The sequence below is a fragment of the Aulostomus chinensis genome, chromosome 5 (assembly GCF_037954235.1).
Source record: "Aulostomus chinensis isolate RoL2024-O1b breed Wild chromosome 5, RoL_Achi_v1.0, whole genome shotgun sequence".
NCBI lineage: Eukaryota > Metazoa > Chordata > Actinopteri > Syngnathiformes > Aulostomidae > Aulostomus > Aulostomus chinensis.
Genome location: NC_141324.1, coordinates 25,132,325 through 25,145,625, shown reverse-complemented (window position 1 = coordinate 25,145,625; position 13,301 = coordinate 25,132,325). Strand labels below are relative to the sequence as shown.

At 40.6% G+C, this 13,301-nt stretch overlaps 1 protein-coding gene across 1 annotated transcript in view; it reads left to right on the top strand.

Annotated features, from left to right (window-relative positions):
• The window catches only part of insra (insulin receptor a), a 53,428-nt gene extending 42,132 nt beyond the window's left edge, over window positions 1–11,296 (top strand). Inside the window, exons 10-21 of the mRNA XM_086204166.1 lie at window positions 1–67; window positions 735–1,021; window positions 2,602–2,741; window positions 3,252–3,411; window positions 3,740–3,839; window positions 3,939–4,006; window positions 4,946–5,175; window positions 5,868–5,978; window positions 6,903–7,062; window positions 7,596–7,725; window positions 8,738–8,872; window positions 9,674–11,296. The exon at window positions 1–67 is cut by the window's left edge and continues 132 nt beyond it. Of these exons, the coding sequence (XP_086060292.1) occupies window positions 1–67; window positions 735–1,021; window positions 2,602–2,741; window positions 3,252–3,411; window positions 3,740–3,839; window positions 3,939–4,006; window positions 4,946–5,175; window positions 5,868–5,978; window positions 6,903–7,062; window positions 7,596–7,725; window positions 8,738–8,872; window positions 9,674–10,031 (1,946 nt within the window). The 3' untranslated portion in view covers window positions 10,032–11,296. The remainder of the gene's footprint in view (window positions 68–734; window positions 1,022–2,601; window positions 2,742–3,251; window positions 3,412–3,739; window positions 3,840–3,938; window positions 4,007–4,945; window positions 5,176–5,867; window positions 5,979–6,902; window positions 7,063–7,595; window positions 7,726–8,737; window positions 8,873–9,673) is intronic.
• Window positions 11,297–13,301: the final 2,005 nt, after the last annotated feature.

The window sequence follows — 13,301 nt, the reverse complement described above, 5'->3', positions numbered from 1 at the left end:
AGAAAGAGGACTCAGAGTACCGCAAAACATTTGAGAATTACCTCCACAATGAGGTCTTCGAGCTCAAGTAAGGAAGCTGACAGCACTCTTGTCTTTTAACAATTCAAAGTGTAAAAACTGCAGTGTGAGTTCTTGATGATTTGTTAACATTAGCCTACGGAGAATTACTTTTTAAGTTTTAGAGGTGTGACACTAAAAGCTTCTGATGTACAATTGCCGAAATATTTTTGCCTCATCAACCCAAGTATTTATTTTTTGCAATTTGGCCTCCTGCATAATTAGTTTGCAACCTGCACACTTGTAACGTTTCATGACTGCACAACAGAGTAATATACACAAAATCCCCTCTGTGACAGCTCCTGTTGAATCAGGTGTCTACCCAACCACATTTCACAGTGATGACACACAGGCACTCTCCCAAGATGAAAACAGTCCAAACCAAAACTTTTCATGCAACATCCTTGTGTTTGGTATTTTTATCATGAGCTGCCATTCAAGAGCTGCTCAACTGCAATGTTTCAAGCTTCTTTGTGTTCCATCCTCTTATTTTTTACTATTGACAGAAAAACAATATGAGAACTTTTTTCAATTTTGAAAAAAATTAAAGGGATACTGTTTGATAGTTTGTGTCACGATGGGTCCAACTACTGATCCCAGAAATCCCATCTCCATCTATGAATCATAAATTCCATAAATCGTGTAAAGCACTTTCAAACTTGCTCCTCTTCTCCTAGACGCTCAAGACAGCGACGCTCTGTGATGGGCATCGCCAACCGAACGCTCCCTTTCCTCACCACCGCCCCCAGCCCGTCTGCCAGCACACACAACCCTGAAGACGAGGATGAAGAAACCTTTGAAAGCACCAAGACAGTGGTTACTGTGCACGCTTCCGAGTCCACTGTCATCTCGAATTTGCGCCACTTCACCAGCTACCAGATCGAGATCCACGCCTGTAACCACCCGACTGACCAGGCCCGCTGCAGCATGGCAGCGTACGTCAGCGCCCGAACAATGCCGGAAGGTAAGGAGACACTGACAGTTATTTTTCCAGATCAAGAAAATTTGATGTTGTTGTACAATTGTTCTGTACTGTGCACCTCTAACGTTGAAGACACCGTGGAACAAGCATGTGAGCTTCCTGGAAAAAATGTACTTCTTGGAAAACGGTGCTTCCTCAGTGAATACCTCATGCTGCCAAGTATAAATAACAGAAGGCAGTTTGACTGTCTTGAGAAGGGCTCTGCCCTGGTTCCAGATCCTTTCATCATCTCCCAGTTCATCTCCGTCTTTTCTCTGCTGATCCTCAGCTTTACAAAAATATAAATTTTTTATTTTATCTGTTTTTAGAGTATTTTTAAAGGCTACGTTCGCCATCTCTTCAGAAATCGCTGTGCCAATTCGCACGAAAATTGATGAGAATCATGTTCAAAGTTTATTCGTTTTTAAATGTTTTTCTTTTAAATTGCATATTTTTAAATCCGTCTCATTAATTTTAGTTAAATATTCATTAATCAAAGTTAACTGAAGTTATTGTAACCAAACTTTGTGCACAGGTTTGAAGCTCTGCAATTCAGTCTTGTGAAATTTTGGGGCATGATAAATGCAAATGAAAAACAGTAGATTAAATTTGGCATGACTTGTCACAACAAATTCACATTTACAGACTTTTGGCTTCCGGCAATTAAAATAAAATTCTGATAACTTGCAAATGTTAAATTCAAGTGCAGTGTGTAGTCAATTCAGAGCTCCGTTACCATATTCTCATAGCCATACGTGGAGCCTCCTGTCATATTAAATATCTTGATTTATTGGGTACGCTACGCTTTCTTTCTTTTTTTTCCATTTCTTCTTTCCTTTGCCCTGTGTTGGATTGAAAAACACCTGTAACCTGCACTTGTGTGTTTATGCAACGTTTGAACATCTTGGGACTTTTTTTTCTTTTACTTTTTTATGTTTAAAGTTAAAATTTGCAACAGCAACCCAAAAAAAAAAATCCCTCTGATGTGCGCAGGTGATGTCAATGTCTCGATTTTTTTCTCTGCGGCGTCGCCCTCAGTAAGTTGCTGTCACTCGCTCGGATCCCCAGCTGGTCCTAGTCCTACATGCCAACAACGGATCAATTCATGCATCTCTAAATTTGGTGCACAGCATGTCTGTCAAACTTCAAGCAAACATCCTTTCTTGTTCCTCGACTCCTCCTGAGATTCATATTTGATGTTATCCAACTAATTGCTTGGTCCCCATTAAATGCTGCCTGCAGCTTTAATTACCCTTCATAATTGATCCCTCACTACCATCTTAACTGGCTGTGTCCCAGTGAGCCACCATTAGGGTTCAGCACAAATTATATCTTGTTGCAAAGGTGAAAACACAATTTATTAGACTTCTAAATACTTTTTTTTTGGCAGTAGGCCTGTATTCAACAGCTGAGAGTGCAAAGATGGAAAGAAATCCTGGGAACAGAGAGGGGAACATTATACTATCATGCAGAGTGAGGATGTTGAGGCCACGCAGATGTGACTCATCTTCTATTTACACCAAGTCAATAAAACTCTTAATAGAATTAAGATTCATGAAGCCATGTGACCTTGTTCTCTGCAGACAAAGCTGATGACATCGTTGGCCCAATCACTTACGAGGTGTCTGAAATGATAGTGCACGTCACCTGGCAGGAACCCGCAGCCCCCAACGGCATGATCATCCTGTACGAGGTCAACTACAAGAGACTGGGAGACAGCGAGGTGAAGAAACACATTTGTTATGCCTCCATTACTCAGGTGTATGCATCCACTGGAGTTGCTGGCTCACTGAGTGTAGCTCAGTACACCATGACACGTAAACACACTCATTCTAAGTCAGAAAGCACTTGCAAATCCCTTTCTCATTCAAGGTAACAGTCAAGCCATTGAAGAAAACTAATTAAATCTATACGTCTAAATCTTCCGGCAGCATAGATCAATGAGAGATTCAACACTTACTATTTGGCTCTTTTGTATTTTTTACTTATTTTGACTGGACAATAGCCTTGATGGAGAAATAGTCTCTATATTGCACCATGTTTAGTTGTTACGGAGACAGGTCTACAAAACATCTGTTTGTAAAACAACAAAAATAGCTCTGATGTTTCCACTGTAAACACATAAACCACATTAAACAATTCTTTAACACTGGAGGTGAAACATTATCCTATAGAAGGAGACAACAAGGTATTTTAAACATCCCTGACCTACAGAGTTGTTGTTGTTGTGCAGGAGCTGCACCACTGTGTATCCAGGAACATGTACAAAACCACCCGTGGCTGTAAGCTGAGAGTGATGCACCCTGGGAACTACACTGTGAGGATCCGGGCCACCTCTCTCGCTGGGAATGGATCCTGGACTGAACCCACATACTTTTATGTCCAGGATGCAAGTGAGTCTTCATCTTTCTTTAATAAACAACTTTTGGTCCAATTAGAAAATGTAACAGTGAAAAATGTCTTTTTATTTGTGTAGCTTTCAGCCTAAGTCAAACCAAGACATCCTTGTAGTGAGCAGAAATGAGAATGTGAAGCTTGCAAGGCCCCTAGATGACTCACTCCGATATTGTCAACAAGATAAACTACTGCTGACTGTGTACCCGAAGCCCATTATGTTCTCAGAGCTGCACCTTGCTGCAATTTATTTGTTGGTAACATAAAAGCTTGTTTTAAATCTTTCCACACACTGTGACTCTCTCTCTGCTCTGATGTGTTGAATAGGAGATCCTCTCAACGTCGTGAAGATCGTGATTGGACCAATCGTCTGCTTCGTGCTGCTGTTGTGTGTGGCCGTGGCAGGATTTGTCGTGTTCAAGAAGAAGTATGCAATCTTCACATTTTCTCAAGTACAACCTGAATATTTCACATTGTGCTGTTATGGAATATTTATTTTTGTTTTTTTCCCTCTGTTTCATTTCAGTCAAACTCAAGGGCCGAGTGGTCCCATCTACGCCTCCTCCAACCCGGAGTATCTCAGTGCTAATGATGGTAAGAGTCATGTGATCAGTAACATGCCAGCTGAGTGGATAGTTTTGTTTGTTCAGATATAATACTATTATATCTTGACTCCTTTAAATGTACAGACTATTCTGACTGGTCAGAGTTGGTATTACCACAGTTAGTACCTACAGTAAAATACAAAATCTATTCAAAACAAAGGTTATAATTTCATTAGCCTTGTTACTAACTGTAGATACAGATTTCTTTTCTGAAACATAAGATACATAAAGAAAATTATCGAGAAAAATATTTGTTTTTGTTCAGAGTAATAGGTTCCCCTTTACAATGATTTACTGTCAACTGCTTTTTTTTAACTCGTTTTACTCGGTTGTAAATGTATTTTTTTTTTATTGAATTTCTAAAAATGTTGTGCAAGTTAAATTTTATTGTTTCAGGTGAAGACATGAATCAGAAACTCTGTTGGACAGTAATCCGTCTTATGTAAAAATTGATCATTTAAAGTATTTCATTGGCAAACAAAGGTCTATTTCAAATATTGAAACGGCAATAACAAGCAGTCTCATGAAGAGATGATAATCGTGCACTGCATGACCAACACAGACAATCAAATTTAAAGCGTTAAAAAAAAATAAAAAATACAAAGGCCTTGGTTGTAGAATAGGTGAACAATCTGATTCCTGACAGCATTTCTAAAGCTTCAGATTCCCTCTGGAGTGATTTATTATTCAGTTCAATTCAATTTTGTTTATGTAGCGCCAAAACATAATTTATCTCTGTGCACTTCTGATATAGAACAGGTTTAGAGAGTACACTCAATAAATTAACAGAAACCCTGAGCAAGCACTTGGCCAGAGAAGCAAGAATAAACTTCCTTTAACCCAAAGACCCCTCGAACAGAACCGAGCATCTACATGGATGAGTGAGTGCAGCAACACCTGTAACATGTTCCTGACTATCTACCTGCAGTGTACGAGGAGGACGAGTGGGAGGTTCCCAGGGAGAAGATCAATATTTTGAGAGAGCTGGGTCAGGGATCCTTCGGCATGGTGTATGAGGGCATCGCAAAAGACATCATCAAGGGTGAGGGGGACACGCGCGTGGCGGTGAAGACGGTCAACGAGTCGGCCAGCCTCAGGGAGAGGATCGAGTTCCTGAACGAGGCCTCGGTCATGAAGGCTTTCAGCTGCCATCATGTGGTACGCAGACATTTAACTTTCATCTAAGCTCATTGGGGCTGCACGATTTTGACAAAATGTCTAATATTGATTATGTTGGTACTCAGATTTGCAATATGAGAGAAAAAATGTTATACCATGATTCTCTCATTGAAAAACCCACGAAAACGATGATGCTGTGAATTTGTGGGATTCTTTATCCAACAAAAGATTTTCTTCAAGTTTATAGAATTTGATGAGTAGGCAGGACATCTCTGTAGCACCTTTCTATTTAAAGTGTATGTTGACTCACTATGAGCCTTCAATGATTATTGCACCTACTGGGATTTGAAAATGGCAGTAGGCCAGACTCTGATTACTTGCATCTAATTGTGCAGCTCTGATAGTGTATTAAAGAGCAAGACAGTGGTACAAATATGGGACCCAACTGACATGTTTTTTTATTTTTAATTCTGTATTTGGATCCCATTAGCTTCCACAAAGTGGTCTCCACTCTTCCTGTTTTGCAATCTGTTAGTCTTCCTGTTTTGCCGTCTGTCCCAAATTAGACACAGTGCTGATCTAGAACAGTGAGTGCTAAATGTCACATCATGTACCAGACGCTTCCTACATTTAGCTGGGTGAAGAGATCCAGCTTCACCTCTCTGTTTGTAGATTCTCTTGGTGTCATAATGTCAGGAAATGAATAAAAGCCCCTCGTTCTTATGTCCCAGGTGCGTCTGCTGGGTGTGGTGTCTAAGGGCCAGCCCACCCTGGTCGTGATGGAGTTGATGACACATGGAGACCTGAAGAGCTTCCTGCGATCTCTGCGACCTGACGCTGAGGTAATGACGTCTCCTTCCTAAGACAAAGAATCTGAAATAAACTAAGCTAGTGTCAGCTTAAAATTACAAAATTTTTATTGCCGGTCTTTATGCTAACGATTATCCCTCTTTTAAGTGTTTTTCTCGTGAAAATGCAGTTTCTTTTTATATCTGCATGGAAATGTTTACAATCTAAGGTATAAGGCCATAAAAATGATTTCTTGTACACACTTACACTCACGACTTATGTAACAGGTGCTGGAGAATAATCCTGCACACTATAAGCCTGCAGATAAAACTGACTTTGTGGGTGAAACGGACAGCGTTTCAGTTCTATCTGCAAGCTTGCAGGATCTTTCTTCTTTTTTGCTGGTTTTATCAAAGACATAAAAAAGGACTGAGAGTGGGTTCCGCTCCTGGTTTAGGTAGATTACAGCTCTTCAAAAATCCTCGGCTGCTTTTATTGAGGAAGGTTGGATGTGAAAGCTCAGGGGTTGTAAACAAGGATCTGGCCTGAAGAGTCAGCACATGCTCAAAGACAGCCGTTCAAACTGACAGATGTTTACATTACTTAGAAAATGGACCCGACCACTCTGACTATTTTAACTCTGGGTGGGGTTTTTTGGGACTAAATCATATCTTTAAATTTCATCACATGACGGGGTGTGAGGCGTAACATTTTTTTTTTTTTCTCAGCCTGATCACAGTAAACTGTGACATTTTCAATTAGGTAACATCAAATCATCCATCAATATTGGAGGAGGGATAAATCAAATCTTAAAGCCTGACGTCGGCACAGTTGCCTTTGATTTACCCTTCCTTCGATAACTCTAACCTGGGAGAATCTTAACAGATAACATGAAATCTACTTTACAAGTGGAGAATCCATGTCATTGTCTCATGTCAGTGGTGCAAACATTCAAAAGTCGGTTTCATGTCCTTCAGAACAACCCCGGGCGTCCACCACCCACTCTGAAGGAGATGATCCAAATGGCTGCTGAGATCGCAGACGGCATGGCGTACCTGAACGCCAAGAAGTTTGTCCACAGAGACCTTGCAGCCAGAAACTGCATGGTAGCTCACGACCTGACCGTCAAAATAGGAGGTGCGTTTGTCTTCAGCTCAACGATCAAATGCAAATGTTTTTCATGTTTGAAATCAGTAAATGGGGCATTGGATTTTTTTTCTTCTGTATTTCTGTCTTTTCTTTATTTGAGAGGCAAATCGATGTGAATACATTCGTAGATACGCCAGAGTTAGCAGGATTGATAATTTACATCGTAATCCCTTGTCATGGAACATAATTTTGACACCCTCTAGTGGCAAAAAGCCAGCTTGCTGCCTCCAGCACGAACAGAGGAACTTTAGACAGAAAACAATTAAAAACTGTTTAAGGGAGGTTTTGATAAATCTGTGGGCTGCTACACTTTGTGTTGTTATATAATTTGCAAGTCAACTTCATTAGGTTAAGACAACATTAGCATATTTAAAAAGAAAAACATGAAAAGACATTAGTGACACTTAGAAGTTGTGGCAAATAAGTAGATCTCCCACTATGTGCATGTAGGTTTGACTGTCACTACATTAGAAATTATAATTTAATGTAGGAATTTGAATATCTTTTTTTCTTCCCCCCAGACTTTGGCATGACCAGAGACATCTATGAGACGGACTACTACAGGAAAGGAGGGAAGGGTCTGCTTCCTGTCAGGTGGATGGCTCCTGAGTCTCTGAAGGACGGAGTCTTCACTGCACATTCAGACTGCTGGTCAGTTACACTCACTGCTTCGTGTCTCAGTCCTGTTGGTGCAGGTCACGCTCTCTCTCTCTCTCTTTTTTTTTTCTCAAAAATGAACGAATTCGTTTTTATTCCTGCCAAGAGTTTTCAGTGTCAGAAGAGCTGAGTTTGTCGTGAATGAAAAAAGACCTTGTCAGTGGAGCTCCAATATTATGATTCACCATAGCAACACCTTGTGAATAGTAAATGGAGAAGCTATCATCATTGGAACTCCAGTACTAGCATTCACCTTGGCAACAGTTCGATAAAAGGCAGTGCCTCTGTTCATCAGGAGGACGTAGAGATATTAATGCACGTGCTTGTGGAAGCTACTCAGTTATCTTTCAGAGGAGCCCAAGTCAGAGAGGAAGAAAGAATAGGTAAGATGAAGTGGTAGAAAATGGATGTGGAAGCTGTTACCCACCTGACACTTGAATACATCAGCCTAAACTGAAGGGGAACAACAGAGGGATCTGCAACTAAAGATTAAAAAAAAAAAAAGAAGTAGAGTTGAAGACGTAAAAATACATAGATAAGAGACACAGAAACGTGATTGTTAGCTAGCATTCTGAATGTTTGTTCTTGAAAGGGTGCCTTTTTGGATTTTGGCTCAACAGATATCAGTGACTTTGTCTTTTGCTACGACAGCACAGGTAGTAAGTTTAATAATTGTCACAGAAATCGTTTCTTTTCTTTTTGCTAATGTTAGAGGGATGACGGCTTTTGATCAGTGCTTGACTGATGGGCATTAGCAATGTAAATGAGACACTCTGTGTGAAATATCCAATCAGGATTTAACTGTGGGTTTCCACTAAACCCAATTTCCGAAACTGGGCCCTAATTATGTAGTCCAGCACTGTTCCCACACAAGCTACCGCAGTCTCTGCCCTCAGTCCACCTCTTCACTGCATCCAGTGTTTGCAGACTGATTTCCTCTGTCAAGAGTAATTGGCCTGTCCTCATTCCCGGTGTGCTTGTTTTTGTCTCTTCTCTGCTCTGCCAGGTCGTTTGGGGTTGTGCTGTGGGAGATCAGCACGCTGGCTGAGCAGCCATACCAGGGCCTCTCAAATGAACAGGTCCTCAAGTTTGTCATGGACGGAGGCTACTTGGACCGGCCAGACAACTGCGCCGACAGGCTGTGAGTACATGAGACAGGTTCTGTTTGATTAAATAACAATTTGTGTTGTGGTGTTTATGTATCCTATGAAAACCAGGGTAATGTCATGCCAGCTTGATTTATTCAGCCAAAACATTTTTCACAATCTTTAAATCGGGTGAATACTTCACCTAAAAATTGTATTTTGCCTTTCAAGTACTTAATAACAGGTGCCTTGAGCTCACAAAGATGTGTTAACGCCACAATGTCACTTCTTTGAGAATACAGAGAGCCACCCAAGTAAATTTAGCTTCAAGCGAATGGCGACAATTTAATTGGAGCTAAAAACAAGCAAGCTGCAACCCTTCCAGCACTGCTGTGAATGAGTGACTAACCAGGAGGATTAGAGTTTGGTTTTAGCTCAAATCAAAGTGTTTGTGGATTACTGAGCAAACGGCTGGACTAAGAACACATGGATTACACCACATGATGTGCTTGAGAGTTTGTAAGTTGACATTTTTGAGAGTTTTGCTGCTTGTAGTTAACTGGCCATCAGGCACCATCAGCTTCAAGCTTAAATATGTCTGGTTGGCTCATTCTACTTTGTACATTCACCAAAAAATGAAGTAGCAGTGAAAAATATCTTTGTGAGCACAAGACACACATTTGTAAATACTCGACATGCAAAACACACCTTTTGGTTGCAGCATCGCTTAAAGGTGAGGTGTTTTTATCCACACTGCATGGTTGACTTTTTCAACAGGAAAACAGGATGTTTGAAATGAATTGTCGTTCCAACAAAAGTGTCATTGTACGTCTCTTTCACCCTGTATCGTCCTCCAGACACAACCTGATGCAGATGTGTTGGCAGTACAATCCCAAGACACGTCCAACCTTCCAGGAGATCATCGAGATGCTACGTGAGGACCTGCATCCTTCCTTCCAGGAGGTCTCCTTCTTCTACAGTGAGGAAAACAAGCCGCCCGAGAGTGAGGACTTTGACCTAGACATGGAAAACATGGAGAGCATCCCATTAGACCCCTCGTCCTATTCCCAGAGGGAGCAGTGTTTGGACAGGGACGAGGCCTCCTCCATGGGCTTGAGGGGCAGTTATGAGGAGCACCACATCCCCTTCACACACATGAATGGGGGAAAGACCAATGGACGAATACTGGCCCTACCGCGGTCAAGCCCCTCCTAACATACTGTACACATGCCGCACAAACACATTGAGCTATAGATTTAAATATATTTTTGTTTTTTGTCGTCATTTTTATAGATCACACTTTTATCAATATCTCTCTCTCTCTCTCTCTCTCTCTCTCTCTCTCTCTCTCTCTCTCTCCGGAGGCCCCTCAATGCATATCTCAGGACCTTATTTTTCTCCACAGATGCCACAAACACACTACAGTACGTCCACTCATGGAAGCCAGAAGACACTTTTTTTTATTTAGAACCTCCTGCGTCTGTTTTGTTCATGATTGTAGTTTATATACTGTGTGTGTGTATGTGTGTGTGTGTATATATATATATATATATATGTGTGTGTGTATATATATATATATATATAAAATGTATTGCCAAGTTTGTGCTCGACCGGGTGGATTATGGATTCAACTGTGAAACAAACTCTGCAAATAAGAAGGCTGCTAAACCCATTGTCCCTTCCTGAGTCCAGACTGTGTCCCTCTCCCCTACTCTGATATAAGGGTTCATCCCCTGGTTGCAAAGTTTTTGAAAAAGAAGTGCCCTTCTATTTTGTCTGTGGCCAACATCAGTTGTCATAGAACTGTGTCTGAATCTTTATAAGTGATGAACAGATGAGGAACTGAAAATGAAAGACAATGGGATCTCTGTTGGATGGTCAAAGACGGTCCACCTTGAACAAACTCTTATCCACTGGAGAAGCTGGTTGAAGTGGCTTACCTCCTCACACTCTGCAGTATTCCAAAATGGCACACAGGATAAACACAGGACTATTGTTGGGTTTTTGTTTTTGTTTTGTTTTTAATTTGTTTCCGCATCTTTTCTTCTTCTTCTTTCTTTTTTCTTTTCAACTTTACAGCTGAAGGATATTTAAACTGTTTTCAAAAACATGTTGGCAAACGAGTTCCTCAGATTGACCAATAGCTGCTTCTTTTAGTGGGTATAGAAGATTAAGAAAATATATATATATAAATATATATATATTATTGATGTTTTTGTACATAGCTAATAAGTTGTCATTCTTGAGGTATTTCCGGTCATAGAAAATGTTTTTACATGTTAGTCTCTTATGTTTAATTTTTCTAATCCAGAGAATCATACTAATTAGCCTTTTGGACTCATGATCAACCAACAGCACTTGGTCTTTTTGCTCTGCGATGCCTGGAAGGACGAGGAGGAGTGTTTGGCATCTTCAGCTCAAGATGTCTGCCCATCATAACAAGATCAAATAAAATGTAAATAATGCAGCAAGGTGCATCCAAGAAGAGACGGTGTTTCTTCTTTGTTTCCCCTCGTATGTGTGTTTGTCAAGACAGTGTTGTGCTTCTCTGACCACAACCTTGGTCTGTACAGAGAAGAAGCTGTGGTCTTAACTTTGGGGGGGGGGGCTTACACCAGAGCCGCCTGCTCAGAAATGAAAGTTGCAGGAACTCACATCAACTTCTGAAGTTTTTGTTTTGACAGTTACTTCTCCCTGTAGTGTGAAACCTGAAACCTTAAACCTGGGTCCATGGAGCACAAAACATGCTTACTACTGCATCAACAAAAACCCAGGCTTGTTGGCATGACAACCAGTCCATATTCATTTTTTTTTGGTTGTTTTTTTTGCACAACCCAGATTTTCTCCACAAGCATTTTCTGCTTGTGAAGAAATTCCATCTCCTGTTATTTGAGAGTTATGACAGGTACGTCTAGATTTTCACACCGGATATTTAGACTAGTCAAACCAGGAAAACCACAGAGGAATAATAATGACAGCTGCAGTGCATTTAGACGATTGCATGCTAACTCGCTGACTTGACATACTGGAACACTTAATGGAGCCATTGTTGGCACTATTATTTTTAGCCGTGCTTTCGTTGCTTTTTCCATTCCCACAAAATTCTACATAAGAAACATCCCTTCACAAAATAAAATCAGGATACTCTACGAAAATCTGAAACAAATCCAGTGAACCATCGAGGAGCATTGTGCTGTATGTGGAGATCATTTCTTCCTCCTGCCAGATGGTGGCGCTGATATCATAGTGACTAATAAGCTGTGTATTTGAAATCAAGAGCAATTTGAGATGAAAACCAAATTTGTTGTAAAAAAAAAAAATCCCAAATATTTCACTTCTTTTTCAGTGTGGTGAAAGTTCATTATGTTGTACAAATGTGTTGTTAATCACAACTTGGTGTGCGTAGTTGAAGCTACATGCCAAGCACAGGCCACCAGTAATGTGTGGTTTGACCATCTGCATGACGGGTTTCTTTATAAAATGTCACAGTTATATTCACAGTGGAATCATCTCAAAAAGCAAAATGGACAGACCCCTGAACTGTAAGGTTTAAAATACTCATGTAATGAGTGTGTGTGTGTGTGTGTGTGTGTGTGTGTGTGTTTGTGTGTGTTCATCGCTGTAAGTCTGACAGTGTTACTTTTGGACGTCTCATGAGTATTGGGAGGTGGTCATGTGATGTATTTCAACAGTGGAGGGTTATTTCATAGGTGAGACTCCTTTGCAGGATTGACACCAGCTGTGATGGTATGTCGCCACCTGCTGGACAAAAGCGAGTAGTTGTAAGAGGTGATGGCAAAGCTCAAGCGGTGTACTTCATGCTTAAGGGTTCTCAAACCTTTTCTACCTCAAGACCCACTTGTCGAGGGCCATGGTCCAATAATTAAAGCTCTAACCCCAAACACAATCACCTATTAGGTGACGTGTGTGAATTAAACCCAACAGCACGGCTGTGTTCTACAGTCTGAGTGGTTTGTAGACTCGAATAGTTCTATATTAACGTCCATAGACGCAATCTATTTACCATTTGAATGCGCCCTTAATCGGAGTGCAGCTCATTAATTTATCTTTGTCAGCAGCGGTTGATCTGCATGATTTCTGGGGCAAAAAATAAATAAAAAAAGACCAATTTGCGGATTCGAATGTGTAAAAAACAAACAAACAAAAATTGCTTGCTGAACGAACATGTAGATCCTAGGTCGTTTTTTTTATTAGATGCACAAAGAACACCAAGATGTCATTTTAGGCTCTGGTACAGTGTGTGTGTGTGTGTGTGTGTGTGTGTGTGTGTGTGTGTGTGTGTGTGTGTGTGTGTGTGTGTGTGAGAATATACTATAACAGACAATATTTAATCCGACCGTTTTACAGATTACTAATATGAAGGGAAGATGATCAGAGGTGTGGATATTGATCCAGATCGCATTGACCTTGTTTGGTGAACGGAGGTGATCATAACACCCAAAGTCATGTAAATAAAAAACAAAC